The sequence below is a fragment of the Crinia signifera genome, chromosome 2 (assembly GCF_055691185.1).
Source record: "Crinia signifera chromosome 2, ASM5569118v1, whole genome shotgun sequence".
Lineage (NCBI taxonomy): Eukaryota > Metazoa > Chordata > Amphibia > Anura > Myobatrachidae > Crinia > Crinia signifera.
Genome location: NC_139218.1, coordinates 139,025,346 through 139,052,896, shown reverse-complemented (window position 1 = coordinate 139,052,896; position 27,551 = coordinate 139,025,346). Strand labels below are relative to the sequence as shown.

Below are 27,551 nucleotides of genomic sequence, written 5' to 3'. Positions count from 1 at the left end.
TGTTTATAACGGCCATTCGTCAAGCCTATCTTTTCTCGTGTAAGCCAGTTCCGGTCTCCGTTAGAGCCCATTCTACTCAGCTCGGTAGTATCGTCCTGGGCGGCGGGCCGGGGTGCTTCTGCTGTGCAGATTTGCAGAGAAGCTACCTGGTTTTCTGTACATACGTTTATCTGTTTTTACAGGTTTGATTCCTTCGCCACTGCTGATGCAGCATTTGGCAGAGGAGTCCTCAGTGCAGTTAGGGAGCGTTCCCACCCTTGAGGGACTGCTTTAGGACGTCCCATGGTACCAGTGGTCCACCATAGGCTGAAGGAAAAAACAGGAATTTTGGTCTTACCTGTTAATTCTGTTTTTCTGAAGCCATGGTGGATCACTGGGCGCCCACCCTTCGCTCTTATCTACTGTGTTTGAGTGTCTCTCTGTCTTGTTTCTTCAAGACTCTGGTGTTGGGGTGTATGTGTGTGTGGGTCGGCTTCGCCTTTTCCTGTTCCTTGGGCTTTGGTAGTAAGTAAACTGATTAGCCTGGGGCAGGGCAGGGTATTAAGGAGGCCAGCCCAGCTGCACTCTCAGAAGTTTAACTCCTTGGTGCCCGGTCTGGAGGACCTAGAATATCCCATGGTACCAGTGATCCACCATGGCTTCAGAAAAACAGAATTAACAGGTAAGACCAAAATTCCTGTTTTTAATTATATGTACAAGATACAATTCATTTAATTTAAAATATTTTTTATATAAAAATACATATTAAATAGATCATATATCATAGTTAGCCTTTTTCTGTCGACAATTTTAAACTACCGGTATTGATGTAAAGCCCAATTGATCCTTTAACCCCTTCCTGACGCAGCCAGTTTTTGCCTTCCTGACAGCCATTTTTTTAAAATCTGACATGTATCACTTAAGTGGGTATAACTTTTTTTTGCTTTTACTTATCCCAGTGATTTTGAGATTGTTTTCCCGTGACACATTGTACTTTAAATTAGTGGTGAAATTTGGTTGATACAGTTTTTTGTTTTTTTGGGGAAAAATACCAGTGTCGTGAAAAAATGGAACATTTTGCTATTTGCAAAATGTTCCATTTTCTGCTTGTGAGACAAATAATCATATCACTCAAAATAGTTAATAACTAACAAAGACCATATCTATTCTTTATTTTTAAATCATTATTTAAACCGCCTTTATTTTTTTTGGACGCTAGGGGGCAGCAGAGTCTAAATTTTACACTACATGCATTTCAACGCTACTTTTGGCTATTCACTTTTTAACAGCCAATAGCAGCGATCGCCCAAGACGGGAGGCATCGCTGCCCCCCCTGGGCAATGAGGGAGGATGTCCCTCTGCCACCTCGTCTCGAGACGGGGTGGCAATTTAAAGTCATGACGTATATATACGTCATGTGTCGGGAAGTACTTCCCGGCCATGACGTATATATAATATACGTCAAATGTCGGGAAGGGGTTAAAGGCATAGATTGAAATGCACTCATGCAATGTTAGTCAAGCAGTGTTTTTTTTTAGCCTGCAGACACTTTAATTAGTGGTATTAGTATACTGCAGTACACTGCAGGTCTTTAATTGATGCAAGGGTTAGTGGGGTTATTCCGACAGAAAAGGGGTTAATAAAGGCAGTCCTTTTATGTCTGGCCAGACATCAATAGCATAGTACCTGAGGTGTTGACACGTTGAAATTAACACTTATTTCCCAGCTGCTGGTGCCGAATCACCAGGATCCTACAGCTTTATCTGGATGATGTGTACCGTGTCCCCTTCAGGTTTTTGCTGGTGCTTGTAATGCTGATGGAAGGTGGAAAGATTTCTGATGCTTCCTTAGTACTGACGCGTTTCCCCGCCTGCTACTTGCTGTCAGCGGCTTTCTCAAAGAGATCAGAAGTATAAGATCCATTCATCTGAATACAGGTGTGATCGGATCGGGATCGGATGATATGCAATCGGATTGCACGATTTGCATGCAATCCAAATCGTTTTGGTGTGTACCCAGCATTAGACTTAGGGTCCAGTCACACCATTTTCAGTTTTGAGCGCAGTCATGGGTGCTATTTTGGAGTCAGAGGGGTGATGATCATTTGATTTTTTGGACAGTCTCTTGGTCAAGTTAGAATCTCTTGACTGCAGGCAAAGAGACAGCGTATACACTAGGGTCCACTAGATTATTAACTTCTAGAAATCCAGTATTGAATCTTGACATCTGAAAGTTGTACTATATAGTATACAATATAGATTCTTTACTCAGAATGCAAAGGTGTTTATTCATTTTCTGGTAACTTTACTAAGATGAGAGTTCTCTTGAAGATGGGGTGTTCCCCATAGCAGATTATACTGCTTATTTAGCACCTTCTAGAAGATAATAGAAACTGATTGGTTGCTATGGGCAATGTCCCATCTTCAATAGAACTCCCATCTTAATAAATTTTCCTCTCAGAGAGATGCACAGGGCTGGAAGCCCAAGATCAACATGTCATCAGTCAAAAGGTTGACATGGGGTTTTTCACCAGAATGTCAACAGTCGGTGTGAACACTGTATCGGAGCTCAGCATCCCTTCATATGCTTTGGGCACGGTGCCTCGCTACACTGGCACACTATTTTATTCTCCCACCATGCCCTAGTGGATGGTAGGGCATGAAATACCGCCTTTCGGCACATGTCGACTCATAAGTGAAAAGAATAGATTTCTTCTTTATTTAGCACCTTCCTGAAGATACAGTAATAGAAATTATTTGGTTGCCCATAGCAACATTCCATCATATAACTCCCATCTTAGTAAATTTCCCCCAAAGCCTCATACCACCTCCCCTTACAGGTAAATGGTCAATGCCTTGGTATCTATTTAACTGAAACAGTAAACTGTTCTTTTTATTCTATTTTCAATGTTTCTAAGAATAGCGATCATTAATAATGTGCGTGACTATTGTTCTGTGCAGCTGTTTCCTGATAAACACCGCAGATAGAATAATTCGAGTATACGACGGCCGAGAGATATTGACCTGTGGGCGAGATGGGGAGCCAGAACCCATGCAGAAACTTCAGGATCTGGTGAACAGGTACTGATTTTATTTGTCTCTATTGTGATTAGGTGATTTTATAGAGTGTTCATTCACCAACAGTAACGTTTCCTCTCTGCAAGAAATATTATGTCAGTTTGTGACCAACCAGCGCACCACCAGACACTGGTAGATAATGTGTTCATAATCTTGGAAGTGTAAACATACCGTACGCACAACTCCATAAGCACTCTGAATAAGTGGAGCAAATCCGCTTTAGAGTCTATTTTGCCCATCACCGCAGTACTCAAATTGTGGGTCCTGACCTTCTCAGTATGGGGTCGCGACTCCATCTTGCTGACAGCGGTGTAGCTAGGCTCCATGGTGCCCGGAGCAAGGGCATATTTCGCGCCCCCCCCTCCTCCCGGTAATGAATTGGGGGCGTGGCTAACACGTGTTGGCATGTTACATTTGAAATATATAAGACACTGTAACGGAATCCGCTGCGCTATATAAGACACTGTAACGGAATCTGCTGCTCTATATAAGACGCTGTAACGGAATCTGCTGCGCTATATAAGACGCTGTAACGGAATCTGCTGCGCTATATAAGACGCTGTAACGGAATCTGCTGCGCTATATAAGACGCTGTAACGGAATCTGCTGCGCTATATAAGACACTGTAACGGAATCTGCAGCGCTATATAAGACACTGTAACGGAATCCGCTGCGCTATATAAGTCACTGTAACAAAATCTGCTGCACTATATAAGACACTGTGGCGGAACTCTGGGAGGCAATGGAGGCTCCCGCCACCTGTGTATTAAGCCCAGAGGGGTCACTTTTTTGGTCCTTCACAATGCTGGCTCAGGGAGAAGTATGCCCTGGGGCCCCTCACCAGCCGCGATTCTTTACACTTCTGCCGTGGGTCCAGGCTGAGGGAAGCAGGTACGCCGCTAAACCAAGGCAGAAACCACCCGACCAGCAGCGCGGTTCCTGCCGACGACACTTTAGCACCGGCCACAGTGACAGCCCCCCCAGGCCGGCAGCAGCGTGGAGTCTTCCAGCCCTGACGGCAGTGACAAGATATTCCCCCCCACCAAGCAGCAGCAGGTGACAGCGACATGATTTGCCCTGACTTAACAACGCAGTGCTTGCCAGAAGCACTGTAGCACTGGCGACAGTGACAGGGCTCTCATACCATCAGCAGTGTGGTACCTACCAGCAGCAGTGACAGGAGAGGAGACAGCTCCAACCACGCGGCTAACAGCATCAGGAGTCAGCAGCCAGCTAGCTGTAAGCTGACTTACACCACTGACAGGGCGGCAGCAGAAATCCTCCTCTGCGCTGCCCAGAAGCCGGACCGAGCAGGAGGCAGGCGCCGGCACACGCTGCCGCCCTTACGTTAGTGTAGGTCAAGAATCGGGATATACTTCCATGGATGATTTGCGGAGGGCGGGCCGGCGGCGCCATTCCACCAATCGGCGCCCGCAGCATGAGCTCCGGTGGCTCGGCCCTCCCTACGCCTCTGGTTGCTGACCATCAGGCTTATGACTTTTCTAATCTCAGTCAGTGATTCATGGAGTCTGGCAAATCTGTTGAATTGTCTGTTATGTTGCCTCCACAGTGTTGCCATGTGTGCCGTCTGCTGACTACACATGTGATGTGATGACCTTCTGCAGTAACTTGCTGGGGTCCTGTAATTATTTTTATTGTGTGATGGGGTCAGAGCAAAATTGTTTGAGGACCCCTGGCCTATCACTCTATTGTGTGATTATTCTTCATCATACCATATAAGGCAGATGCGTTTTTTTCCAGTTCCCTTTATCCTAGTGGTGAAACATAATTGCCCCTTACTGGCTAGCAGGAAAAGTTTTAACAATAATCTCTTTTTGTTGTCCTCAGAACTCCATGGAAGAAGTGTTGCTTTTCTGGAGATGGGGAGTATATTGTGGCAGGATCTGCACGGCAACATGCACTCTACATATGGGAGAAGAGCATAGGAAATCTAGTTAAAATCTTGCATGGAACGCGTGGTGAACTATTGCTAGATGTTGCTGTGAGTTATGCAATTGCTTCTGTTGTAGTCTGCAAACAAAATGCTGCTGTTCATATTGCACTGAATATGTTCCTATTAGAGAAATGGCTACAGATGATCTGTTTTCATATCAATAAAAAACATTCCATATTTACTTTTAGAGCTCTGTGGGACAGATGTATTAAGCCTGATAACATAATAATAAAGCCGTTATAATGCAGCAGCCAATCAGCTCCTAATGGGGCCTACACTGGGCAATTTCAGGGCATTTTCTAAGCAATTTAACTGGATCGCTTAGAAAATGCCCCTACATCGCTCCATGTGTAGGGCCCATAGTGATTCGCAGCCCCACATGTCGCTATCGCTCAGTGATTAATATCCAGCATGCTGGATAAATCTACTTAATCGCCGGACAGGGCCAGTGTTATCGGAGAACACTGGCCATGGCAGATTGCATAGCGCTGACACAATGCTGTGCTGAGGGAACTTCCTGAGCAATTGATATTGCTTAGATTGCTCAGCAGTGTTGTCCCATGTAGGCCTCTTACCTGTAATTTTTCAAACAGCTGATTGGCTGGTGCGCTATCACCTTCCACTTTATCACTGTACCAGGCTTATTACATCTACCCCTATTGATTAAGACCTGTTCACAAAGCTTCATTTTTTTGCAGATAGACAAAACCAAAGTGTGTTCGGTAAACGTGCAGAGAGCGTTAGTTTTGGATGGGGTGTGATCGAACGGAAATCTCACGTGCAGTGTAAGAATAATGCAGCCAGTATTTACCCTTCACAGACGCAAAATAACTCACCCAAACTGAACTCTTTCTGCATGTTACATCTGCCCCACCTGCAGTGCACATGGTTTTGTCCATCTTCAATAATTGCAGCCTTGGTAACAGGACTGAATAAGGCCCTATGTCATTATGTTAGCCACTTTTAGAAACAAACGCTAATTTTTGTTCAGAAGAAAAGGGATTTATAGAATGCAATCACTCATTCACATTTGCTTATACTCTATTTAGCAGCACGGTGGTTAATTTTGCAGCCAGAACATTGTGGTCATGTTAGATATTCTCATTTGGGACCTTTCTTTGCTGAATATGTATGTTCTTCCAGTGTTGGTGTGGGTTGAGTAGGCAATCAAGAACATACTGGTTGGTTAACTGACTGCTGACAAAAATAACTGTAGTGTGTACATCTTTTTATATGGTAAGGAATATATGTAATCTCCACTGGGCCAGAGATTTATGCAAATGGCTTATGTTCCCTGTTAAGCACTGCATTATATTAATGTTCATAAATACATGTCTCAACAGAATATGCAAACTAATGATCACGTTTGACCTTTCTTTTTGCACTTTTTAGTGGCATCCAGTTCGACCAATTATTGCATCCATCTCCAGTGGTGTTGTTTCCATATGGGCACAAAACCAAGTGGTATGTGTTGTATCACTGTGTGCGTCTCATTAAATGACCATTAAATAGGTGCAGTATTACTTAAAAGATGGTTTTGTTGATTGCGATTTCATGGCACACCACACAAGAATGCTGGACTTGATTTGGTGTGTGGAGGCAAGACCATCCTTACTTGTTACTGTGGACATTATTAATTTAATGTCTTGACAGTATAAATGGAATGCATTACTTGGAGCAAATATTGTTTTTGTATAAAGTAGTGTTATGTTATAATCTAATGAAGATCACACCCTATAATATAGGACTTTAATCTAATATATTATAACAACCCCTACTTAGTCTGTATGTCCATTTAAACACACATACAATGTGCAACAAGATTATATTTGATAATTTAGTTTGATCATATGATACCAGTGCTAAGTGGAGTGCCACAAGGTTCGGTACTAGGGCCCATTTTATTTAACATATTTATGATATTGGGGTGGGAATACTCAGCAAAGTTTCCATCTGAGCAGAGTAATTAGATCAGCCGATGATGTCTCCGCGCTTCCGAACGATCTTAATAAACTATATGAGTGTACAAAAAAGTGGAAAATGAGGTTCACTGTGGATAAATGCAAGGTTATGCACCTTGGGAGACGTAACCAATGTGCTAGTTATAACCTAAGCGGGGAGGCATTGGGTAAATCAGAACTTGAAAAGGATCTAGGAGTCCAAATAGATAACAAACTGGGGTGTAGTGCTCAATGTCACATAGCCCCCAGAATTCTAGCATGTATAAAAAGGGGTATGGAAACGGGTGTGGTATATGGTCCCAACAGTCATTAGCCCAACTTCAGGATCCCGACTGGCCGGACTCAGACAGCGGGGCAAGCGCAACAAAGCCCCTTGCGGGCACGCTACGCTCGCCACCTATTCTATTCTCCCTCTATGGTGGTCGTGAACCCTTTAAAAGGGAGAATAGGTGGTGGCTGTCGGGACCCCAAGTGTCAGGGTTTTGACTGTTGGGGTAATGACTATCGGGATCCCGACTGTCTGGAAAGTGTCCGGCACCCATGGAAACTAGAGACTCAAAATAATTATGTCATTGTACAAAGCATTGATTAGACCACATCTTGAATATGGAGTACAATTCTGGGCCCCGCACTATAAAAAGGACATCATAGAACTGGAAAGAATCTAAAGAAGAGCAACAAAGGTAATAAAGGGAATGGAGAATTTAAGCCACAAAGACAGATTGAACAAATTGGGATTGTTTGCGCTGGAGAAGAGACGTTTAAGGGGGGACATGCTTAACATGTAAAAATATATCAGGGGCCAATATATGGAACTGTCAGATGCCCTTTTTACTACAAGGAAGGACTCTAGGACACGTGGGCATGAGTTTAGATTAGAAGAAAAAAGATTTTGTTCTCTTAGAAGGAAACAATTTTTCACGGTCAGGGCAACCAAACGATGGAACTCTTCCTGGTGAGGTGGTGTCAGCACACACAATAAATACATTTAAAACAAGGTTGGACAAACATTTATTTCTTAAAAAAATCCAGGGGTACAAATAAGAATAACAATTGGTCTTTAAAATATCAGTATTCACTGCATAAAACAAGGGTTAAGCTAATAAATCAAGGTTAAACTAGATGGACGCAAGTCTTTTTTCAGCCTTAAATACTATGTAACTATATAGTTGTTGCCAGTTACGCTATGGGCTAGGAACTGTAACTCACATTTACAGTATATAATAGTAAATACTCATGAATAAAATAATGATTTTTACACAAACGACTACCGCACTAAACAAACAATATCTGACCCTCCGTTTATAAGATATATTTCTCTTCTTGCTGCTGGATTGGGTGATATTCTATGATTTTGTAGCAGTTGGCTAGTGTGTATGTTTTAGAGTGGAAGCTACATAAATATGTCTAAATATGTTACCTGAAGATTATCTGCATCCCTTTTTTGGGCTTTAGGAAAACTGGAGTGCCTTTGCCCCGGACTTCAAGGAACTTGATGAGAATGTGGAGTATGAGGAGAGGGAGTCTGAGTTTGATATAGAAGATGAAGATAAGAGTGAACCTGAGCAAACTGGTAATGGGTGGCAGACATGCTTTTCATTTGTGTATTAAGGTTAACTGGCTTCTTTTAGTTATGGTAGTTCAGCTGCACAAAGAAGCCAAACATAGGACATGTTCAAAGACAACGTCTGGGGGGCGTCAATGAGATGCTGTCTCTTTTCAGTGTTTTATTGCATCTTTATGTATTTGAACATTATAAAAGTATAAACCCTAAAGACAAAAAGTTGAGCTAGATTATGTTAAGGTGCGTACACACGGGGCGAAATATTGCCGGGCGATATATCAGTGAGTTATATATCGCTCAATGCCCCCTTTTCATCGGCGACCAGAGATGGTCGCTGATGAAAAGAAACCTCTGCCGGCGGTGCAGCAGAGGTAATCAGCTGGTCGCAGGACCAGCGATTAGAACGGGGCAGAAAATGGGAGCGCGCACCCGGCGATTTATCGCCGGTGCACACTCCCATCGCTGGCACCCATATTTCCAGCAATAATCGCCCCCGTGTGTACGCACCTTTTAGATTGCTCTGGTTACTATGGTATATTCTATATACTGATTAAATTCTATTTTACATTAGGCATTTTTATGCATCTCTTGCTGCTATATATAGATTAATGGGGAAAAAAATGTATGAAATTACCAAGGAACATTTCCGTACTGCCCATGGCATTGTCTAGTTGTTCTTTTTGGCATATACAGTTCTGCCGGTGACCAAGTGATAGAACAGTATTGAATGGTGGGTACTTGTGTAGTTTCACGGCGGCACTTCCCTGTGGATCGTATGCGATATTTGCATACAATTCGATCCACATCCGCCCGAAGCGTGGCGAGTGCAGTGACCCCCACGTGGGGACGCGTTACATGTCCTAGCGACCTGTTCATACCCCCACTATCCACACCGGCATGGAGTTGACTTTATAAATTGTGGCGAGCGGATGCGTAAAACGAGCCCAAAGTGTGTGGAGTGTATTCCGTATCCCCTCGTGGGGCTCGCCACACTTCAGGCGCGTTTTTAGTGGCTGCTCGAGACACTTTATAAAATCACCTCCACGCCGACGAGGATAGTGGGGATATGAACAGGTCGGCAGGATGCGTACTGCGTTCCCTCGTAGGGCTCGCTGCGCTCGCCATGCTTCGGGCTGATGTGGATAGTGGGGGTGTGCTAAATTGCATCGCAGATTCATACCATTTGCATGCAATCCGCTGGGAAGTGCCTCCGTGAAACTACACAAGTACCGAATGGTGTAGAACAAGACATACGGTGTATATACTCTGGGGAGGCATATCAGTCTTAAATGAGGGAAGCTGTAAAGGTGCAATGTACAGTTAGGGCCTCCTGTAGTGGTTAGTTATTACATACTGCTGACTGATGCTCCTATAAGACAAATGACACACTCAAATTACTATGTAGACAATAAGATCAACCATGCTTCAACCGTGTGTTTACATCCGTGGCATAATTAGGCCAACATCTGTTTCAGTTGTTTTATTTTTAATTTTTTTTCCAAGTATATTAGAACACCGGTAACTGATTTATGAGTACACAGATGCTTGCAGCTTTTCATTTACCTGGCCACCTACAGCTTCTCTGCAGCTGCAGGTTGGGGCGTTAACATCAGTCTTCCCGATCAGCACTGATTGAATGCACAGATGGTACTGGTGGGGGAGGGTACCAGGATGCAGAAGGGCTGGGAGGTCCCTCTGAGATTGGTGGCTGCAGGAAAATTTATCTTTGCCCAGTGGATATTTCCATGTGGTCGCATCTGATTTGACCATGTCTGAGTAAGCCCAAGCAAATTGTTAAGCAAAAAGATACAGGGCGTTCACATTGCAGTGAGACACATTTCCTATTCACTTAAAGTTTAACCCTCATAGGCTCAGTCTACTGCAGCGCTCATGCTTTCAGAACTGAGAAATCAGCCAGCTGAAGCCTCTTTGACCCAGAGACTGGATGAGTTCGCCAACAGTATTACAGCCAGGACCTTGTCATGAGTGTGCCCCATGCCATCTTTCGTAATAATAGGAGATTTGAAGGGTAGGAGTGATGAAGAAAGGTTTGCCTACTGCCTTGCACGCCATCTGTCCAAGTTGTGACCAAAGGCTATAAGGTGAACCGATCTGTCCTAAGATAGCAAGCAACAAGTATCCAGCTCAGTTACCAGGAATACTTCTGAGGGACAGGTAGTGCAATCTTCCCCTGTGTACTGTGCCATATTTTATCCATATTGGGGCATGATTACAGTGGATATTCTGAAGCATGATGCTTTTAGCACACATGATAAATAACTCAGTTGGTTCAAATGTTGACAGCGCTTCTCTTGGTTTCTATTCCTGCAAAGTTTTGCTTTGGGTTTTAGTTAATGCAACCAAAGAAGTTTGTATCTATATGTGTGTGTGTGTGTATATATATATATATATATATATATATATATTTGTGTGTGTGTGTAATGGCCTATACGATTTAGAAATATTGTGTAAATCGACTAGCAGCTGGTATTATCCTCTTCAAATTAACTTGATTTGTAATCTCAGTTTATTGATAATTGTTATCACTTATCTTTTTTTATTTTTGACATACCTTTTTACACCTTATTACTGACCTGTTTAATGTTACAGTAAACATTCTGCTATTGAATGTTTTTCGTGTGCTGTTTCCCAATATACATATTACTGGAGACAATTGTTCCCAAACTTTAAAACATCAGAGTATCAGAATTTTTTTGATGGCACCCCATGGCCATAAATTTAGGCCACTTATTGAGAAATGTAGAAAAATACGAAATTAATATCATTTTGTGGTACTTATGTAATATCTGGGCTCCCGTTTTTCTTATGAGACCGCGTCCCCTCGCGGGGCTTGCTATGTTCGCCACGCTTCGGGCACTATATAAAATCAACTCCATGTGTAGTTGGATAGTAGGGGTATGAAAAAATGGGGTGCATTTAACATGGGAGCCCAGATAATACATAAGTACCCATTTTGTGTATGTATGTATCTATGGAGAGAGAGAGAGTCGTTCTTGCAGTAACGCGGCACTCCAGACAATTTTCAACGTGCAATAAAGGTTTTATTGAAGCATCTCAGCAACGTTTCAATACGACAGTATTATCATCAGGCTCCCGATAATACTGTTGTATTGAAACGTTGCTGAGATGCTTCAATAAAACCTTTATTGCACGTTGAAAATTGTCTGGAGTGCCGCGTTACTGCAAGAACGTCTACATACCCTTTTGGACGAGGGCACCCGACGAGTAGCAGACATTCGGTGGTTGTGCCCGGCCCTTCCAAGTGTATATATATATATATATATAGAGATAGATATATATATATAGATAGATAATATCTCAAGTGATGATCGATTATTATTATTATATTTTTAATTATAAGGTGCCACAAGTGGTACGCAGTACCGTACATAGAGAACACATTATAACGGTACAGGGTACACAGAACTAGACATAACACTGACAGAATATCAAAAACAGAGCACAATTAACAGCACAAATCTTAATACACAATAGAACTGAGATATACGGAAGTGAATGAGAAGAGATGCAGGTATAGATTGTAGGTGAGTAAGAGATCTGTAGTTGAAATGCAAGAAGGGTGCTGTGAGAACAGGAGGGAAAAGAGCAAGATTTGCTTTGGTTTGTCCAAATATTTCATTATTGGCACCTGCCAGCACTGGTTGTCTGTTAAATGGACCATAAATTATTTGAATTGGCCCTGGGCCACCAATCCAAGGCATCCCAGGGCATACAGTTTGGGAACCACTGACTGAAGGCAAAGCTAGACATAAACCCTTTGAGTTTCATGTGAATTTGTCAAAATAGGTGTTAAATTCCAAGCAAACATTTGTATTCATCATAAGGACCTGTAATGTTTACCTTCTATAGGAAATATCTTTTTTACACAACATTTTTTATTTGACGTTCTATAACAAATGTGAGCGACACTGGCATTTTTAGCAGATATCTTGAACATCTCACAGGCACTCAGAGGGTTAATTATTTTATTGGATCTAATTTACATTTTTGTTTTTTCACTCTGTAGATGCAGTTGATCGTGCGAGCCTGTTTGTATATTATGATTAAATACTGAAGTTTTTCAGACCTTCCTGTGTGCTATTGATTCAGATACATTTGGTTGGTGGTACCTTTGGTGAAAACTAATTGGCAGATGCAGACACAGAGCAGATGTGGAGTGGGCATTTTCCTTTGTCATTATTCATAGATCCTTCCCTTTATTTCCTTTGAAGCTCTCCTATGTCTGTGCTCTCTCAGATCCCTCTTTGTGTATCTCATCTCCTGAGGAGTCCAATTCCTTTCTAAAATGGCATCTTTTTGTCAGTCTCCCAAGCTCTCTGCTTTAACTTCACACTTCTCTCTACCCTATATTCTACTTTTTTTTTTTACATCTCCAAATTTTCTCCCTCATACCTTTTCTTTTGATCTAAATATTAAAACTGGGTACAAACTCCATGATGTGTATTGACATCACCTGCAGAGGGAACCAGCCCTCCACTTGTTGTGAAACCACATCTCATCATGCCATACCACAGTTTTGCTATTAGGGAATGCTAAAACTGGCAAGGCATGCTGGGATGTGTAGTTTCACAACAGCTGGGGGACCACAGGTTGGACATGTCTGCATGCCATATTGCCAAACAATTTTTAACACTTTAAACTTCTCAAAATAAATCCAATTTTGATTTAAAAAAAAAAAAAAAAGTTTGAAAGACACACCATTGTTATGTAAATAACAATATGCACAATAGGTGAGAAGACATGCAACATTGGCAATGAACTAAGTAGGAAATAGACTTGTTTCTATGAGAGAAACTGCATTTAACACTGTTTTAAAGACTTGACCTAAGTTTGGAGGCTTGATAGCCAGTTTACAATATGCAAAGCTTTGGAGGTAATGTTACAATAATACACATTCCGTATTACTCTCTTTTTGTAAAGTTTTATTTCCGTTATTCTGTATTTGAAACAGAGCTGATATCTGTTTTTAAATTCTTCAGGAGGGGATGCTGCAGAGGATGAAGAGGTAGATGTGACCAGTGTGGACCGTATTGCTGCCTTCTGCAGCAGGTATTATTTATTTGTTATTTATATAGTGCGCACATTCCACAGCGCTTAACAGAGAGAATATTTGAACAATCACATCAGTCCCTGCCCCGGTAGATCATGTAATCTATATTCCCTTTCCCTACCAAAGTTACATCTTGACATTCTAGGGTATATATTTGTTAGGAGCCAATTAACTTACCTGTATATTTTGGGAGTGTAGGTGGAAATCTATACATTGTTAGCAAAAAAAAAAGTTACCTATTTGATTCAGAGGCACTAAATCAGACATAAGTTAAATTACAGATAAATTAAATGAAACACTTGTCATTTTGTTAAATACAAATAAATATGGAGCATGCATATTAACCATTTATCTGCAGGTATTGGACATTACAATGTACAGTATAAGCCTGCTGAACATTTGTAGCTTCGCCTTTCAGCAAATTTATTAAACCTTTTTATTTAACAAATGACAAGTGCTTCATTTGAATTATTTGTAGTTTAACATTTGTCTCAGTCAGGGCAGTAGAACGCTCTTCGGAGCAAGCTCCTGCGACCAACGATTACAATGGGGCAGAAAACGGGAGCGTGCACCCGGCGATTTATCGCTGGTGCGCACTCCAATCACTGGCAATATGGTCGCCTGCGACCATATTTCCAGCGATTATAGCCCCTATCGCCCCCGTGTGTACACAGCATTATTTATATAATAGAATAATAGGTTTGTGGTAATTTTAGCCCCTCCCAGATGTGCTGCTGTTGCCAGTATTTGACCTGCGGGGGGAGGGGGGGGGCGGGTAAATGAGGGAGGCTTGTCCACCCTTCCAGGGGCCAGGAGAAGGACCCAATTATCCAATTATGCTGGTTTTCTGTCATGTAGAAGAGGTTGTTGTTTTTTTTTTTATTTTTTTTATTATTATTTGTCTTTAAACTTTAAGGGGCGTTTATCTTCTGTTGTGCCTTGTAGTCTGAAAAATTTAGAATATATCGCACACCTTTATGTTACAGAACTCTGCTTCCTTGCAGTGATGAGGAATTGGAGGATACCAAGGCACTGCTGTATCTTCCCATTGCTCCTGAGGTAGAGGACCCCGAGGAAAATCCCTATGGACCACCCCCAGAGTCAGCTCCCGTGGCGGTGAGCGAGGATGGGGCAGGAACTGACAAGAAGCGACAAGCCGCATCAGATGGAGTACAGCCCCCAAAGAAGAAGCCAAAGACCACAATGGTTGAGTTGCAAGGAGTACCAAATGATGGTGAGTTTAGATTTATGAGTGTCGTACATTAAAATAGATTCATAGACATTTTGGCCTTTTGTTGTATGTAATAACTCAGTCAACCTCAATGTCATAATAGACTCAAAGGGGGTATCCAATTAGTCTGAAGAAATATCAGGTGTGGAAAACTAGACATGTTGTTCCAATCTTTTTCTAGATATTTTTTTTTTTCTTTGGAATATCTAATTTAAACTCCCGGTGAAGAAAAAGAAAACCCATTTACTTCTGAAAAAATACAGATTTCACTGAACCTGTGTGTTTTCGCAATAAAGGTTTTTCTTTCATTTTTAAATTCACTCAAATGGGGGCTTTGGTCTGATGAGCTTCAGCACGCAACGGCTTATGGGGGGAAATTGGATTGCCCCTGGCCAGACAATTACCCGCTATCACCGATCGTGGTGAATTTGATACCACAATTAGGCTTTGTGTGTGCAGGTTAGGCAGTACAGATTGTAGGCTCCATTGGGGCAAGACATTTTTTGTAGTCTCTATACAACACAAAAAGAAATAAAACTTTGAGTCACTTTGCTGAATACGCTACATTGAATAAGTTGAACTATTTTACTCTGCTTCTCTACTGTCTGGGGAACACTGTTAAGGCCCATCCACTCTTGGCAACTTTAATCTAAAAGCCGCTCAGTTTACTCATCTGAGCTGCTTTCAGCTCGAAAGCTGCCTAGTCTGTACGGGGCAATGTTGAGCACTGATGCGAGCTCTGCATCATTGCTGGCTTGGCCGCTCATCTGCTGGTATTACCTATGGAAAGTCGTCCACCCCCGTGAAAATCGCTAAAATGGACGAAAAACGCTCAGTGTGTATACAGTGTGTATGCACTGAAAGTTTTTCAGCCCAGTGATTTTCTCCATCAACGTTATCCATACACACTGGGCAAAAATGCCAGTGTGTATGGACCTTAAGACCTTGTTTTATGAATCCAAACTTTTTATAATTTAGAGACTGGGATGAGGAGTGCTCAGTGCTTTTACAGCTTTTGTGTAGCCCATAAATGCAACACTGACTGGCCAGAATACTACTTATTACCATTTGTGGAGTATCGCTGCCTTTTCGATAGCCCTATATTTAATGCTTGAGCTATTAACATGTTAACAAAAACAATAATACTTTGCCTCAAATTTGTTCTCCAGTCAACTACTGTTAACAATATGATTGTTTGGTTTGTACAAGAGTCCTGTACTTAGCAATTTCCTTATTTGGGGAGAAATTATATTATTAATTAAACAATTATTTTTCTTTACTTCCCATTTATTCACTACTAGTGTCTGCCATACTTTTCAGGTATAATGAGTGTTGATATATAAAGTTTTTCATAAGCTGTAGCTGCCAGAATAAAGTAATAACCAGAATTGTAAATAGCTGTTTTTTTTTTCTTTTGACTGTGAATACGCTTTCTTATTATGTAGTGTTTGGTTGAAGTAGGACTTGCTGATTTTGTTGTTTTTTCCTTTTTATGTATTGTGACTGTCTGACTTTGTTAATTTACTGTGTCTTATTTCTTTGCCCATTTTTAGAAGTTCACCCACTGCTGGGAGTGAAAGGGGACAGTAAATCCAAGAAGAAGCAATCAGGACGGCCAAAAGGAGCTAAAGGTAAAGAGCGAGACTCTCCATTTAAACCGAAAACCTTCAAGGGTGACAGGGGCATGCCTCTGGATGCAGCAATGAAAGGCAGGACTCAGAGTGAGCTGCCACAAGTGCTGACAGGTAAGTACAATACAAATAGGTGCAGAACCTCGCCTCTGCTTCCTGTGACTCTGGCTTCACGCAGACGCCATCCCCTTGCATGCTCCTCTTAAACCTTTTATTGAAGGTGGGGATTGTTGCTATTTAATAAAAACATTGGGACAAAATAAACAATATACTGACAGTATTGCTGGATCCTATCATTTCCAACCCAAAAAAGTAATGAAATGTTAATTTCTATACAGGAGCGAACACAAGAGTCCTGCTCGAGCATGGATATTTTTATATCCAAAGTAACTGAAGTTGCCCTTGGGTGTGTAATGCTTTCAGGCCGACAGAGCAGCTATTTTGGGCACATCCGAGTTATAATATTGATCATTTGAAAGCACACTACATGCTGTAGTTTTCTATGGCAATACTGTTCAGTTATTTCAGACTTCATATTGTTCCCCTCAATAATTGGTTTAAGACTGGAGTATCATCCTTGTCTCTCCTGATTACAGTAAATCATTCCCCTTGTGCAAAAAGTGAGTGCAATTATCCCTTTCTGCATCCTTCTAATCTGGTTACACGCACACACACAAATTATATTAAGCTAAACATGGTAAGAGGAAAATATAGTGTAATATTTATATAATGGAATAATTTGTGGTTTATTAAAGCAGTTAATGAAATTGGTATACTTGATGCATTGATGAGCTGTTCAATGCTTGGGGAATGTAACTTAATTAAACGGAATCTGTGAATTGGAGTAAAGACACTAAATTTCCGACACTTGTCAGAAGACAGACACCGGATCTCTCACACTGCTCACAATGTTAGCTCCAGAATACCGTCTGTTGGCCTCCCGAAGGTAAGTAAGCTGGGTCTGTTCTGAGTTAGGCTATAGTCTGGGGTATGGGTCTTTAGGGGTATGCACTAAGGAGAGGAGGGGGGGTTAGACTTTGTTTTGGTTGTTAAAGCCTGTGAACCTTATAAAAATGCGTATGTATAATGCTTGCTGTATCACTAAACCATTAAACATAGCCACCTTCTATGTTTAATAGGAAAGCATCACAGGCTCAGCTTATGGTTTGTTAGTGAGTGCCCATATCCATTCACTGGCATTTTTTCCACTGTGGGCCTTTTCATACATCCCCTTGTCTGCTCTGTACTGGCTTTTTTTGTTTTAGCCCGACTTGGTTCATACTTTACCATCCAAGTGGGCTTAGAGTTAGATTATAATAGTGCCCGAAGCATGGTGTGCACCAAATATGTGTAGTGTCTGCTCATGTTGACCTAGGCACCAAAGAAACATGAAACACTTGTGTCATATTAGTAACTGTCGTTCAGGTACACGTAGATCTTATGCTTGCGTCTAACTTTCATAACTAGAAATATATACTAAAAAAGAGAGCGCACTGTGTTGATCAATTTTAGATTTTTACTATACAAATAATGACACATTTAATACATTATGAAAAATAATAATATAAATATACAGACAATAAAATTAAAATATGCATGAAGCACTAGAAATACATTAAAACTTTCCGACCGTGAACCAGATTAATAATTTGTGCCTTCAATTGAGACAGTTCCTGAGGGATCAATAATAAAGTTCCTTTTTATGAATTGTGCTAATGTACAGCTGATAGCTATCAGTGGGACGGTGCTCCTTATAGTAAAAAACGGGTTATATTACCAAGTGTCTCCTGCAGATAGGTGGGGTGGTGATGTTATATCCAGACGGACCGCCCGCTTCTACCGGTGTTGCTCCGATGGTGAGGGAGCCGGTACCGGGAGCAGGTGTCTTGAGACAGAACTCAGCTGGTCTGCTGACAACCAGCGCGGCCCCGATGGAAAGAGAGCCAGCGCTGGGAGCTGACAAGGCTTGAAGAGTAAGTCACGCCGGACGGTCAGATGTAATGAACGTCTCTGCACACCTGTGCAGGGGACACTGGAGAGGCGCACCTTTGGCTGTTAATGGGAGCAGTCCGGCAATGTGGGGCACAAATGAATCGATAAAGGCAATCTGGAAAGCGGTCACGATCGAGGTAAAGTACGTCTTGACGCGTTTCTCCGTCCTTCTATTGCTGACGGTTTCATCTTCTGATGAAACCGTCAGCAATAGAAGGACGGAGAAACGCGTCAAGACGTACTTTACCCCGATCGTGACCGCTTTCCAGATTGCCTTTATCGATTCATTTGTGCCCCACATTGCCGGACTGCTCCCATTAACAGCCAAAGGTGCGCCTCTCCAGTGTCCCCTGCACAGGTGTGCAGAGACGTTCATTACATCTGACCGTCCGGCGTGACTTACTCTTCAAGCCTTGTCAGCTCCCAGCGCTGGCTCTCTTTCCATCGGGGCCGCGCTGGTTGTCAGCAGACCAGCTGAGTTCTGTCTCAAGACACCTGCTCCCGGTACCGGCTCCCTCACCATCGGAGCAACACTGGTAGAAGCGGGCGGTCCGTCTGGATATAACATCACCACCCCACCTATCTGCAGGAGACACTTGGTAATATAACCCGTTTTTTACTATAAGGAGCACCGTCCCACTGATAGCTATCAGCTGTACATTAGCACAATTCATAAAAAGGAACTTTATTATTGATCCCTCAGGAACTGTCTCAATTGAAGGCACAAATTATTAATCTGGTTCACGGTCGGAAAGTTTTAATGTATTTCTAGTGCTTCATGCATATTTTAATTTTATTGTCTGTATATTTATATTATTATTTTTCATAATGTATTAAATGTGTCATTATTTGTATAGTAAAAATCTAAAATTGATCAACACAGTGCGCTCTCTTTTTTAGTATATATTTCTTGTTCTTGGTATAAAAGACTTTGTCTTTTCTTTGGGAGCAGCATACTTTTGAGCTGTGTATCTTAAATAAAAAAACATATATATTATTAATTTTTTGCGCCTGATTTGCCCATAGGGCATTTTTTTCTTAACTTTCATAACTGTAGATTTAGAAACTGTTGACTATCTTTAGGTGTCTAACTACAGTGTTGGACCGTGTGATTATTGATCTAGATGCTGTTGATCTGCTATAACCGAACACTCCGCATTCCTGACAACCCCATCATATTTCTTTCCATACCTACCCTATAATGTTCTATGCCAACCAATTACTGTGATTTCCAAATGATCTATTTTTGAGCAAATGTTGCTATAGCTTATTAATGTGAAGGGAAGTAGGTATCATTTGTTTGTCACTTCCACTGTGATTTGGTATATTAGCTGAAGTCTAATAATAATAACCTTGTGCATATTGAAACCTAGTTATAGTCGTATTGCTGCATACCTACCAACAGTCCCGATTTTATCGGGCCTGTCCCGCTGTCCCACCCGCGGGCGGCAGTGTCCCGCGGTGTGGGGGGGCTGTTGGGAGTCCCCCCTGTCAGATGCTAAGCAGCGGGGAATAAACGCTGTGCGCATGCGCACAGCGTCTATTCCCGCAGCCAGGGGGCTGGGGTCATGGCTAGAGGCTCACAGAGCCTCTGGGTCATGCCCCCATAGCGGCAAAATGGGGGCGTGGCCTCGCGGAAGAGCCGCGAGCATAGGCCACGCCCCAAAATTAGGTCACCCCCCCCCGAAAATTTCAGCGCACCTCCGGCGCGCAGCAGCAGCATCCCGCCTGCTGAACAGCCAAAGTTGGGAGGTATGTTGCTGTAACTGGTGAGAAAAGGGGAAGATGGGTAACCTTGCAGGATTCTGCTCTTCGGGTTTCCAAATTTCTGAATTGTATTAACCCTCCTATTGGGTGGACAATTGGAAGTGTTGCCATAGCAGCCAATCAACTAGCTAGCATTTATCAACTACATTCTGTAAGATGCTAGGTAGAAGATGACTAGTTGCTACAGGAAACTTCTTTAGAAGGTTTGATTTATCTCCCACTTTGTTCATATATGAAATGTGGCTACTGCACAGAATGCACTATTCTTTACCAGCCTATTTCAAAGAGAAATCCCAAAGTGCTAAATCTTTGCATGTGGGGTTAACCCCTTGAGTGGTGGGTTTTGCTGGGGCAGGAAAAAGGTTTGTCCTGCCCCAGCAAAACCCACCACAGAACGTAGCGCCCTACCCCCCACCTGCGCTTCCCTGCTGTCGCTGCCCCAGCCGGCACTCACAGCTGTGACCACAGGAGGCAGGCTCGGGGATGTTTGCAGCGGCTTGGGAGGACTCTCGCGCCTGAGCTCTCCCGAGTCCCCACGAGCCACCCCGAACATCCCCCTCATCACTGCTGTGAAGTGAATGGCTCTGGCTTACAATCCCCGTAGCGCAGGTGATGGGGGACATACCACCCAAAGGGTTGAATGATGCTTCACACTCCCTGAGAGAGAGCCTCCCTTGCAATGAGACGTGTGGAGCCACATGTTAAACCCCTAACTGTTCAATGAGTTAATGATCTGATACAGATACTTTGGCTTTAAGATTTCCTTTTATGCATTAAAACTAGGTTTATAATAATCTACTAGTTAAAAGCCTGTCACAATGACCGCTTCTGAAATGTACTTTCACTTGGAGCTGTGACCATTTATAGCCCACACACTCTCCACCCCACCTCCAGTCCCTATCTGCTCCTACCTCCAATCTCTGTCTTCACTGCTCCTTATCTTCATATCCAACAAGTTTGAAAGTGATCCGTGTCCCTGCAGAAATTGCTATTACACAAAAAAGTAATTTGCCACAAAATCATTTAGGCAGTGAAAAATGGTTGTGTTTTTTTTAAATCTTGTTTATACTTTAATATCTGAGAAACAATATTCAGATAATTGCCGACATTGTCAAAGGCATTGGCGAAACATCAGTATGGAACATGGCAGTGAAGGTGTTTGGACGAAAAAGTCTTGATAATGTTTGAGGCAGAAATGGTTGTATACATATCCCTTATGTCATTTATGGGCTTTTGTTATGAATTAGCAGCTTTTGTAAGAATCTGAATCTTAGTGCGTTGGAGGTGGACATTTTATAACGCATTCACAGTCTGTGTGAAACCCCGGGGGAATTTACTAAGATGAGAGTTCTATTTCACATGGGATGTTGCTATGGGCAACCTATCAAAATATACTTCCTTTTTACTTAGCACCTTCTAGAATATAATAGATATTCTGATTGGTTGCCCATAGCAACATCCCATCTGAAATATAACTCCCATCTTAGAAAAGTTCACCCTGAGTATCTTTTTGGGTTTTCCCCTACAATTTGCCCGGTAGCAATGTATCTTGTATATGTAAGACATGATGCCAGCATCCATGGAGGCATTAGGAATATGAGTTGCATCCCGGTAGTAATGGAGCAGCAGTTACTGAGAATGGGATGGCTTTGGTAGGTGGCTGCTATACTTGCGTTGAGTCACAGTCATTAAAAAGGATCGCTGCTGCATCGGCATTTTGATCATTCTGTGTCAGAAACATTGGTCTTTGTAAGTTTTGTTAGTCATAACAGATTAGGAAAGGACTTGGCACATACAGGATAATCAACAGTTTCCTCCTCTAATTCCTTATTTTTATGGCAATTATACAAGTAAAACATTGGTTGCACAATGACAATATTGCAAAAATCTAAAAGGAAGAAATCAAGTGGTTCTCTGAAACCCAGATGCAAAGGCCTTAGCTTAGACTTCTTTTTGGGTTCATTTTTGTACAAAGGCTGCTTTTATAACTCTTTGGTTTAAATACATGTGGCCATCTGCTAATTCTTGTTTTTTAGTGTAAGAGGTAGGATTGGACTAGGTCAGTGGTTCTCAAACTGTGGGTCCTGACCCCAAAGTGGGTCCCAACCTTCTCAGCATGGGGTCGTGACTCCATGTTGCTGACCATCAGGCTGATGACTTTTCTAATATCAGTTAGTGATTCAAGGTGAAAAATCTGTTGAATTGTCTGTTATTTTAGACTCCCATCATTATTTAGTGCCTCCAAGCTCAATGCTGCCATGTATGTGCTGACTACACATGTGACGTGATGACCTTCTGCAGTAACTTGCTGGGGTCCTGTAATTTAATTTTGTCTGACTGGGTCCCAGGGCAAAATAGTTTGAGGAACCCTGGACTAGGTCATGCCAGCTTTAGTTGCTTGAACCAATTTATCTATAACCAGCACCATTTACATGTACACTTTTTAATCCTGCGCCCATACAATTTGCATTCACTTTCTGTATGTGTGATTAATGAGTGATATCCAGTTGCTAATGTGCTTTGCTGCTTCATACCTCCTGCTGTATGGATTTGATTTTGCTTTCCTTTGAATTTCCACATGTTTATTTTTTAGGTGTGGGTGCAATCTCTGAGCTCCTGTGAGTAGTCTTCTATCTTGGCCATGCTCATTTGCCATCATGGAGTTTCCAATGGACATTTTTTGATAGGATTCATTCCAGTGACAACGCACAGGACATTCTTCTGGAAACATCATGTATTTATGCTGTATTATTTTGGGCTTTACTTTTTGTTCGGTTTTATTTTATTTGTTGTTGTTTTACTTAACCTGCTTTAGATAACAGCAGACGTATTTGTGACACTTGCGGCGTTTTGTGGCATTCTTTAATTATAAACAGGACTTTTGCCATTTTCTTACATTGTGTCTTATATTGTTCCTTGTTTTTTTGTTGCCAGAAGGAAAATGTTCTTTCTGTTTTTATACAAATGTAATTATCCTGTCACATTAAGATTCTTGTTATGGATGTCCATTTGCTCCTTAGTGGAGCTTTCCTACTGGTCATGCAATTATGTCAACACCACCTCAGAATGGATGCCTGTCTGGAACGATCGACATGCGAACAGCATTGTGTGATGACAGAGAAGAAATGCTAAATCCAGGTTTCTCTAATACTTCTCCGAAAAAGAAGAGGTTATGAAATGTCTGTTTTTTAAAACATTATTTTAGTTCTTATTTTACTTTGCTGTATAGATTAATGTTTAATCCCATGGATATATGTTCTAAACTAGCAGCTGAGAAAATAAAATATCCTTTTTTTTTTTGTTTACATTTTTGTCAGTAATGTTCCAAGAGTTTGGTTGGAATACTGAGTTTACTTATAATTGATCAGAATGACCATGTATGGTTCTGAAATTCTTATATAAAATCGAAAGCTGCATATTAACTATTCTTGACGTGGGAAGGGTAGCCAAAGAGTTAATGCAGGCTTGTGTATTTATATATAGATTGTGCCGAACTGAAATATTTATATGGTAGATTATAAGTAGTTGCTGTTTATTAATATTTTCTAATGGCGGTAGTAACTGCGTATATATTGGGTGCTTTGTGTGCGCTATTAGAAAGCAGGGGAGTGGTGGGGCAACAAGTGACACTCCAGCTGCTGTAGAACTACGCATCTCCACATACTCTGTCATGATTTGCTATGCTAAAACTGTGCAGGGAATGCTGGGATACATAGTTCAAAAACAGCTGGAGGGCCACTCCTAGGTCAGAGACTCACAAAATGTAAGAATCTGGTCAGTGCTCCTTATTATCCAAGGTACAGATGTGTCCCTTTAGAACTCAATGGGGAAAATAGAGGATGTGTATGTATAACTACACACACATCCAGAGAGCGCCAGACAATTGGAATTGGTACAAATTGTAATTAATTAATTTAGATATGCGCAAAATAAAAACTATACCATTGGTACAACATACAATAAAAATATATAATGTATTTTAAAAAGGTACGTTACACTCCTTTGTGAATTATAGCAGCAGATAATAGTCCCGATATTGGGTGTTCAGGATAAGCTCCTCTTTAGGTCAGAATTTGGGTGATGTCCAGCCCAACATTTATGAGGATGACAATTTTAGTGAAAGAAACACTTGGGTCATGAATAGCCGATGATTATATGTAGGCTCTGTCCTGTGTGCAGACTGCTCTAGCTACTCCGCCAGCTGTCGTCGCCTGTTGACGACCATCTGGTCTGTCTGTAAGCGGAGAGCGAGCTGTCCGCCTCCGGCAACAGCTCAGGTGAGACACGCTGAATTGCCGGGGACTTTGAGCAGCCAGTGAATGATGCAGGTAAACTCACCCAGGATTTTTATGCCAATGAATGGCTAGCGTATTCAATGCTGTAGACGCTGGGGAGACCTTGGTTTTGCAGAGAATCGGCTGGGAGAGTGAAGACGCTACGGGAGCTTTGTATAAATGCTGCTGGAGATACAATCACTTCAGGAGTGGACCTTGTCTCTGTAGCTTGATGCATTTCTCCGCTGTCACTGTGTGTAGCGGTTTCTTCAGAAGGGTATATTTTTTTTATAATCTATTATATATTTTTATTGTATGTTGTACCAATGGTATAGTTTTTATTTTGTGCATATTTAAATTAATTAATTACAATTTGTACCAATTCCAATTGTCTGGCGCATCCTCTATCTTCCCTATTGTATCCATTTCTGCAAACCATCCAATTTGCTAATTGGGAGCAGCCATCCACTATAATTGTTATAGATTCCCTAGTTCCAAGGGTGAATCATTCAAGTGTTTGCGCCCGATGTGGGTTTTTTTCTTTAAACCTGGGTTTCCTTTAGAACTCAGCCTATAGTGTTATGCGCATCGTAGGCACAGCATTATAAAGCTGCGGGTGCAAGTACACTCACACTGTGTGTCATAGTGTTGCCGCAATGAGTGCATACACGCATATCCCCAATGTAAAAGGACACATATGTGTCTGCCCCACAAGCGAAGTTTAGATAATATGCAACTACAGGAAAGACCTTGCCAGGCAACAACCAATGCTTGGCTCTGGAACCTGAGTCCTGCTGGCAATGATGTCATCAGTGTGGGTCGGTTGCATGAGCAGGCAGGGAATAGACGTGGCACCCAGAAGTAAGCATGTGATAAAGAACGGAAGAGATTTAGGTAAGTGTCGTACAGATTGTCATTTGTTGTTAGCCTTGATAATGGAATAAACCCGGAAACATTGGAAATGCGCTCTGTGTGCTGAGCTTGCTTTTTTGTTACTAAGTCCGAGTGTGTGCCGCGATACCTAGTTCCACATACCCCCTTACGTGCAGTGTGCGTGTGTGCGTGCGCGCACACAGAAACTTGGGGAATCCGCACTCTTAGGATATTTTGAAGCTCAGGTGTCAGTCCAAATGTATTATAAGCAAACAGTATATCCAGAGATATAAACAAGACAGCACTCCAATGTTTTCACTGTGAATCCATCACATAAACACTTTTTATGATTATTGTTCAAGTATCAGCCAGATACATTAGTCAAGCATTAGCACAACAACAGTATAAATGTTGGGGATCACAAGCATATTCACCCATCCATAATAGACTTCATTAGTCAAACAGTCGGCAGTCGACGGATCTGTAACGGCAACACATGCCTTTCTCACAGACTGACCCAAAACATCTGATCCCTAAACACATTATATAGTCACCAGAACATACAATCAATTGATTACTGCCTGCTGTGTGTATCAGACCAACCAACCAGTGGTCAGAGCCCTAATTGCATCACCTCACCGGAAGCCCAAATAAGATAGTGGACCGGTTGCTGAAAGAGCTCCATATGGAGATCAATGGGTGTTCATGTGCACTGTAACAAGAACTTACCAATTGGCTCATGTGTAGTGGGCAGGACGACAAAGGCAGACCGCAGCACTTTGCCCCGCGTCATCAAACTTCGCCCGTGGACTCTGAACCAATCAGAGCAGGCACGCAGCAGCATCACTGCCTCGTCACCTGTATACCTTTATGGAACGCATCCTGACACTTACCGCCATCTTGGTGTGTGCGGTGCCTATTTAATACAATGCAATCAACCTAACGCACGGCCATATTGAGGGAGGCAGTGTTTGCCTATCCTGTTATAGCCAGTTGCCCCGGACAACCATAGACCCATAACAAATGAAGAGCAGTTTTATTAATCGGTTGCACATTAGAGATAGCCAGTTGGGTACTTATGTATTATCTGCACCCCATTTTTACTTACCCCTACTATCCAACTACGCATGGAGTTGATTTTATATAGTGTGGCGAGCGCAGCGAGCCACCGTGCCCGAAGCGTGGTGAGCGGACGCGGTCTCATAAGAAAAACGGGAGTCCAGATATTACATAAGTACCGCCAGTTGTAAGGTTGGTCCTCCACCACAGCAGACATAACAAATAAAGTGAAACACCACAAATATACATATATGCACATAAACAAAAATGAGATAGCAAGTATCAAAACTTGGAGCAATTTCAAATCGTGAAGAATTCATATCAATTCACATATCTCCCCGTGGACCATGGATGTTACAGATAAACAGAAAGTGGAAACTCTTCATTCAGTCCAGAATGGGACAATGTGCCCAATTTGTATATCCATTGGCACTCCCTCTGCAGCAATAATTTGTGCCTATCTCCTCCCCTCCTTAGGGGGGGTATGTGGTCAACTGGAATACAGCGGAAGTCCCTAATTGTATGTCCCACATCAACAAAGTGCCATGCCACAGGGGGCGTATTAGCATCAGTGCCTTTTTGATGGATGACCTATGCATCCCGATTCTTTCAGCATTCTGACAGTCTTCCCCACATATAGTTTCTTACAACGACATGTGGTAATATAAATGACAAACTTTGAGTCACAATTTAAGTGATGAAAGATGGGAAAAGTCTGTCCTGTAGCTTGATGGTGAAGCTTGTGCCCAGCAATAGGAATGTACAATTTACACATCCCGTGCACCTAAAGACTCCCTTCTTTGGTGCAAGTCAACTCCCCGGATTGGACTGATATCCGAGTAGGTTATTCTTTGCTTCAAATTGTTGCTCCGTTTATAGCTAAACGGGAAAATTTGTGCATTACTCTCCCAGAATCGGGTCAGTGCTAATGATATGCCAGTGCTTATATATCGCATCTTTAACTATTCTCAAGCTCGTTGAATAGGTGGTGGGAAAAACTATCCTATTAGAACTTGAGTCTCTTTCAGAAGGTTTTAACAAATCATCGTGCTCCAGATTCATACATTTCTGCACTGCCGACTGTACTTCGTGTTCAT

General features: G+C 42.0%; 1 protein-coding gene across 6 annotated transcripts in view; it reads left to right on the top strand.

Annotated features, from left to right (window-relative positions):
* RBBP5 (RB binding protein 5, histone lysine methyltransferase complex subunit) overlaps positions 1-23,553 on the top strand; it is a 70,200-nt gene extending 46,647 nt beyond the window's left edge. For 2 of the 6 annotated variants that reach the window (XM_083172984.1, XM_083172986.1), the window contains 8 exons: positions 2,940-3,059; positions 4,905-5,058; positions 6,403-6,474; positions 8,427-8,544; positions 13,557-13,626; positions 14,614-14,861; positions 16,412-16,603; positions 22,842-23,553. In XM_083172984.1, coding sequence (XP_083029110.1) covers positions 2,940-3,059; positions 4,905-5,058; positions 6,403-6,474; positions 8,427-8,544; positions 13,557-13,626; positions 14,614-14,861; positions 16,412-16,603; positions 22,842-22,870 — 1,003 coding nt within the window. In that variant the 3' untranslated portion in view covers positions 22,871-23,553. The remainder of the gene's footprint in view (positions 1-2,939; positions 3,060-4,904; positions 5,059-6,402; positions 6,475-8,426; positions 8,545-13,556; positions 13,627-14,613; positions 14,862-16,411; positions 16,604-22,841) is intronic. The other 4 variants (XM_083172985.1, XM_083172987.1, XM_083172988.1 and 1 more) reach the window with 3 other exon arrangements.
* The last annotated feature ends 3,998 nt before the right edge of the window (positions 23,554-27,551 follow it).